The sequence below is a fragment of the Gossypium hirsutum genome, chromosome D13 (genome assembly GCF_007990345.1).
Source record: "Gossypium hirsutum isolate 1008001.06 chromosome D13, Gossypium_hirsutum_v2.1, whole genome shotgun sequence".
In the NCBI taxonomy this organism is placed as follows: domain Eukaryota; kingdom Viridiplantae; phylum Streptophyta; class Magnoliopsida; order Malvales; family Malvaceae; genus Gossypium; species Gossypium hirsutum.
The window spans coordinates 56,170,683-56,177,219 of NC_053449.1; the positions used below are offsets into that span (position 1 = coordinate 56,170,683).

The 6,537-nt window shown below is 36.4% G+C and overlaps 1 protein-coding gene across 3 annotated transcripts; it reads left to right on the forward strand.

Moving 5' to 3' along the window:
• The first annotated feature begins 843 nt into the window (after window positions 1-843).
• LOC107937302 (5-methyltetrahydropteroyltriglutamate--homocysteine methyltransferase) lies at window positions 844-5,653 on the forward strand. 3 transcript variants are annotated; one of them, XM_016870167.2, is made up of 12 exons: window positions 844-985; window positions 1,777-2,129; window positions 2,227-2,314; window positions 2,661-2,788; window positions 2,875-3,266; window positions 3,367-3,530; window positions 3,688-3,768; window positions 3,890-4,056; window positions 4,142-4,247; window positions 4,325-4,575; window positions 4,689-4,890; window positions 4,975-5,653. In XM_016870167.2, exons 2-12 carry the CDS (start codon window positions 1,780-1,782, stop codon window positions 5,341-5,343), a joined length of 2,298 nt encoding a protein of 765 aa, XP_016725656.1. In that variant the 5' UTR covers window positions 844-985; window positions 1,777-1,779; the 3' UTR covers window positions 5,344-5,653. The 3 variants fall into 3 exon arrangements, with proteins under 3 accessions (XP_016725656.1, XP_040965123.1, XP_016725664.1); XM_041109189.1 differs by lacking the exon at window positions 844-985 and adding an exon at window positions 1,133-1,293; XM_016870175.2 differs by lacking the exon at window positions 844-985 and adding an exon at window positions 1,234-1,461.
• The last annotated feature ends 884 nt before the right edge of the window (window positions 5,654-6,537 follow it).

The window sequence follows — 6,537 nt, forward strand, 5'->3', positions numbered from 1 at the left end:
TTTTCGTTTTAGAGTCAGATATAAATATACGAAAAAAATAATTTTTTTTTAAAATTTGTACTGGGTGCCTGCCATTGACAGGCCAGCACCCAAAATTTTTTTTATAATTTTTTTCGTATAATTATATCTGACTCTGACATGGAAAAAAAGAAATTTTTTTTTAAATTTGTACTGGGTGTCGGCCATTGACAGGCCAGCACCCAAAATTTTTTTTTAAAATTTTTTTTCGTATAATTATATCTGACTCTGACATGAAAAAAAAAGATTTTTTTTTAAATTGTACTGGGTGCCGGCCATTGACAGGCCAGCACCTAAATTTTTTTTTACTTTTTTCGTATATTTATATATTATTCTGACAAAAAAAAAGGAATTTTTTTTACTGTAGGGTGCCGACCATTGACAGGCCAGCACCCAAAAAATAAATTTTTTTCTTTTTTTTCTTTCGCCTTTTTCGTATATCAGTATTATACAAATTAAAAAAATACATGGGTTCCGGCCATTAACAGGCCAAAACCTAAAAAATTAATTTTTTTAATTTTGATACAATTATTAAGTAATCATTGGTGCAAAAAAAAATAGGTACTGCTTATTTTAGGTTATTTAAGTTATTGTTTTTAAACTTGGGTTATTTTGTAAATATAATTTATTTTTAGCCTATTTTGGTAAAACAGCTAAAAACTAAGCTGAAAAATGAAATAAAAAAATCCAAGTAAGACGAGAACACGTGTTTCGTTGAAAACAATCCCACGCGAAAATCAAGAAAGAGGCGCGCGTAGGCTTTAGTTTACTTTTTTCCATTTTCATGATAAAAAACTAAAAAGATAAAATAAAAATCTGGGATTTTTTTGGGACATTGAAATGGAGCGGCCACCATTTTTTGGCTATAAAAGGGCAGCACCTCCGCTCTCACAAATCGTGCCTCTTCTTCCTCTCTCTCTATATCTAAAGGGTTCTTTAGATTTTCTTACCAGTTCCTTTTATTAAGGTGCTGTTCGGCTCCTCTCTTAACTCATGGCTGCTCTGTTATTATTCAATTTAATTAATTATAATTAATCATTCAAACTTGCCAAAAATTTGAAGTTGAATCAATTTTTTTCCTTAAAAACATTTAAGATTTGTGTCTCCCTATGCTGAGATCTACTGTCAATTGTCAGCTTTCCTACTTTCCCTGATGTTTTTTTATTACTTGGATTTTGTACAAAACATTACTAAAATTGGACTTTTGATTGAGATCTGCTGGTGTGTGCCAGCATTTGAACTATACCAGTCGGTTTTCATTCCGGGTTTCCCTTGGTATGGTTAAAAAATTCCATTTTCAAAAAAAAAAAGGAAAAAAAAAAGGTCTTGCTTAAATCTACTAGAAAGTATAAGCCTTGATCAGCCTCTTTTTTGCTGTCTATCCAACTTGGATTTTTGGGAATCATTAAAGAATTTGTCTAATTTTTTTGGTCAGATCTATTGGTTAGTGTTAGTATTTGATCTGTTTCCTCAGCGTATCTTTCTGTTTTGTCTGTCTATGAACGCAATTCAATTAGATCCAATCTTTTTGTCATGGAAGTTATAGATCTAGAGACTGTTACCATTAGTTTCTTGCTGTAGATCTAAAGCGAAGTAAGCTTTGGATCTATCAGTCCATGCTGCATTCATGGATTTGAGCTTTGATTCTATTGAATTTTCAATTCAGGGTTATAGATAAGACATGTAAATTTATAATCTTTTTAGATTTGAATTCTATATAATAAAGCTGAATTTGTCTGTTTATTTTAAATGATTCAGAAAATGGCCTCCCACATTGTTGGATATCCCCGTATGGGACCAAAGAGAGAGCTTAAGTTTGCTTTGGAATCCTTTTGGGATAAGAAGAGCAGTGCCGAGGATTTGCAAAAGGTTGCTGCTGATCTCAGGTCATCCATCTGGAAACAGATGTCTGATGCTGGGATCAAGTACATCCCCAGCAATACTTTCTCTTACTATGACCAGGTGCTCGATGCCACATCGATGCTCGGAGCTGTTCCACCTAGATACGGCTGGAATGGTGGTGAGATCGGATTTGACACTTACTTCTCCATGGCCAGAGGAAATGCCTCTGTCCCTGCAATGGAAATGACCAAGTGGTTTGACACCAACTAGTAAGTTGCCATCATTTGTCTTACTTCATTACCTTATTGACTGATTGCTGAGTTTTATGATACTAAAACTTAAATTGTACTCTATTTGTTGTTTCAGCCACTTCATTGTTCCTGAATTGGGACCTGATGTTAACTTCTCTTATGCATCTCACAAGGCAGTGGATGAGTACAAGGAAGCTAAGGCGGTATGTTCCCCGAATCTATCTATCTATCTATATATATATACTTGATAACAAAGTAGATTTTGTTTTTCATGTATTCTAATGCTAATAGCTTAGGAAATTAGAACAGTTAGCCTAGTAGGATTTATAAGTTCAAATGCAGTAAAAAAAAATGGTTGTCTGAATTTGGGATTAGATTCAAGTAATAGTTCATGGCTCTCTAAGAGTTAATTTTTGAGAATGCTCAAGTGAGATTCGGAGTAGTGATTACTTAGACCTGCTTGATTGTATGCTATGTTTTTCTAGTTCTTATTTGTTGATTTTAGTCTTATCATGAAACTTGGGTGCTGATTTTCTGTTCCACATGTAGCTTGGAGTTAACACAGTCCCGGTCCTTATCGGCCCTGTCTCATACTTGTTGCTCTCTAAACCTGCAAAGGGTGTTGAGAAGACCTTTTCTCTTCTCTCCCTCCTCCCCAAAATCCTCCCTATCTACAAGTAAGAGTTGTTTCTTTTTATGTCTTCAAGTTATTATTGATTTAACTGCTCTGATTTGCCATTATTAACATTGAATCTCTTTACAGGGAAGTTATATCTGAGCTTAAGGCAGCTGGTGCTTCCTGGATTCAGTTCGATGAACCTACCCTTGTCTTGGATCTTGACTCTCACAAATTGCAAGCATTCACTGCTGCTTATGATGATTTGGAATCCACTCTCTCTGGCTTGAATGTATTGATCGAGACCTACTTTGCTGATCTTACTTCTGAGGCATACAAGACACTCATTGGGTTGAAGGGTGTCACTGCTTATGGTTTGGATTTGGTTCGTGGAGCCCAGACTCTAGATTTGGTCAAGAGCAATTTCCCTAAGGGCAAGTACCTCTTTGCTGGAGTTGTGGACGGAAGGAACATCTGGGCCAATGATCTTGCTGCTTCTTTCAGCACTTTGAAGGAGCTTGAGGCTGTTGTTGGCAAAGGTATGCTATTTTTTTTGCTTTTGATGGCTTATAATTTGCAAGTATGACAATTTTGTTATTTATTATATCTGATGTTTATGAATCACTTTCTGATGTACAGAAAACCTGGTGGTGTCCACATCATGCTCGCTTCTCCACACCGCTGTTGATCTAGTGAATGAGACTAAGCTAGACGATGAAATCAAATCGTGGCTCGCATTTGCTGCCCAGAAAGTTGTTGAAGTCAATGCACTTGCCAAGGCATTGGCTGGTCAAAAGGATGAGGTATCCCATTTAATCTTGCCACTTGTTTATTTCTGGTTTTCTATGAACTAGGATAGCATCTTGATATGGGTCTTATGCCTTTGGGGTTGGGCTTTTGGTGCTTTCTCCATATTTGGATGATACCAAGTCACTTTCTAATTATTTCATCTCTTTTTAGGCCTTCTTCTCTGCCAATGCTGCTGCTCAGGCTTCAAGGAAGTCCTCCCCAAGAGTGACTAACGAGGCTGTTCAAAAGGCTGTAAGTGTTTCGATAAACAAAATTTCTGATTTTCTTTCATGTGACTTCTCTGCAGTAATCTTTTTTTGTTGTGAAAATCTCTCTTTGCTTACCTTGTTATGTTCGGTGCTTGCATTTCCAGGCTGCTGCTTTGAAGGGCTCTGATCACCGTCGTGCAACTAATGTTAGTGCTAGACTCGATGCCCAGCAGAAAAAGCTTAACCTTCCAATCCTCCCCACCACAACCATTGGATCCTTCCCTCAAACCTTGGAGCTCAGGAGAGTTCGTCGTGAATTCAAGGCTAACAAGTGAGTTAATCAGGAAATTTTCAGTGATATCTTTATGTAAAATGACAATATTACCAGTCTTTTAACTAGTAGTCTCTCACTCCAGGATCTCTGAGGATGATTACATTAAAGCCATTAAGGAGGAAATTAAGAAGGTTGTTGACCTTCAGGAAGAGCTTGACATTGATGTCTTGGTTCATGGAGAGCCTGAGGTGAGTGTACCTTCACATTTTGGTCTTTTCATTTACTTCTTTGCTAGCATACTCAACTATTACCTATAACCATGCAGAGAAACGATATGGTTGAGTACTTTGGTGAGCAGTTGTCTGGTTTTGCATTCACTGTTAATGGATGGGTGCAATCTTACGGATCTCGATGTGTCAAGCCACCAATCATCTACGGTGATGTTAGCCGCCCCAAGCCAATGACTGTTTTCTGGTCATCTACTGCACAAAGCATGACTGCACGCCCAATGAAGGGAATGCTTACTGGGCCCGTTACCATCCTCAACTGGTCCTTTGTCAGAAATGATCAGCCCCGGTATGCATGAGAAGCTTATAGGGGAAAAAACTACAAAATTTGCATTTCTACGAGCAATTTTTGCTTTGCAATATGAATATCTTTTGACATTCAATGATTTGTGAATTTTCTAGGTTTGAGACTTGCTACCAGATTGCCTTGGCCATCAAGGACGAAGTGGAGGATCTTGAGAAGGCCGGTATCAATGTTATCCAAATTGACGAGGCTGCTTTGAGAGAGGGGTTGCCTCTTAGAAAGTCGGAGCACGCCTTCTACTTGAAATGGGCTGTCCACTCCTTCAGAATCACCAACTGCGGTGTCCAGGACACTACCCAGGTTTGTATATTGCTTCACTTTTTTCACGTCGTGAAAGCTTTCGTATCTGCACACCCTCTAATTGGTGTTGTGTTTATCCAACAGATCCACACTCATATGTGCTACTCCAACTTCAATGACATCATCCACTCAATTATCGACATGGATGCTGATGTGATAACCATCGAGAACTCACGTTCAGATGAAAAGCTCCTTTCAGTATTCCGTGAAGGAGTGAAGTATGGTGCTGGAATCGGCCCTGGTGTGTATGACATCCACTCTCCCAGAATACCATCAACCGAAGAGATTGCTGACCGAATTAACAAGATGCTTGCTGTGCTTGAGACCAACATCTTGTGGGTTAACCCAGACTGTGGTCTCAAGACTCGCAAGTATGCCGAGGTGAAGCCAGCCCTGAACAACATGGTTGCAGCGGCCAAGCTGCTCCGCACCCAACTTGCGAGTGCCAAGTGAGAGGCATATCTGAGGTCGGACATCATCCTTTATATCGAAGATGGTCCAGAGGAAATTTGTCTTAAATCATTTGAATAACTGTGTGTTGGAAGTATTTGTTAGGCGTATCATATGCCCCTCTTTTAGGCCAATTGTTTTCCTTTTTCTTTTTTGGTTATTTACCCTCTAAATTTTTGTATTTTCGGGAATATATGAATTGCCTTCAATTACTTTGAAAGGCACGAAATTTGGTAGTGTATCTTTTATGAGCCTAATGAAAATGTCAGTACTGGCTGTGGCTGTGGACTGACTATATTAGCTTCTTTCTCTATTTACACCCTTATGATATTAAATATAAATACATAAAGTAAGCAGTAAAGAGCGAAAAAAAGAAAAATCCAATTTAGCTCTTAGTGTAATTGAATTTTTAGTGAACCATTAAAATACTCTAATAGACCTTGAAAATATGGCCCACGGAGTTTGCGGTTAATGAAATTGTCGTTTTAGTCCTCGGTTCTTTCTTTGAATTAGTCGAATTTTATTCTCATGCTTTTCAAATTTTAATGGAAAAGGCAATAATTAATTTGTTTTTTGTCATGTACTATAAGTAAAGTTATAGATTTAATCCCAAGTTTTTAATTTGATCATATTTTTAGTCGCTATATTTTTCAAAATTTGAAGTTTGAAATTTTAGTATTGACACAAACAACCATCGTTTAATCAATTATTTAATTTTTTTTGTGAGTAATGTATAAAAATATTAAATTGACATAGCGTTACAAATACGATAATATGTTTATTGCACAAAATTTTAGAAATAGTAGAATTTAACTTAATAAATTTAATAACTATTATTTGGCCAAGATCAAAATTTAAAAAATTTAAAAATATAAACTAAAAATAATTAAATTAAATCACCAAGATTAAATACATAACTTATGCATAATATATAAACTTATAACATAATTGGATAAATCAATTAGATGAGGTTTTAAATGTGAGTTTCAAAGGTCATACATGTTATCTGTCTAACCTTTGAAAATTACTTCAAATTACTTTATTTGAGGCGGTTGGAAATTTTCAGTTCAAGTTAACCTTTCAACTATTAACTTTTAAAAAATAATTGATTGAGTCTTAATTCAATTGACATGAATATTATTGTTAATACAGAATGATGTAGGTTCGAGTGCGTTGGATTAAGAAGGGATTATGAGC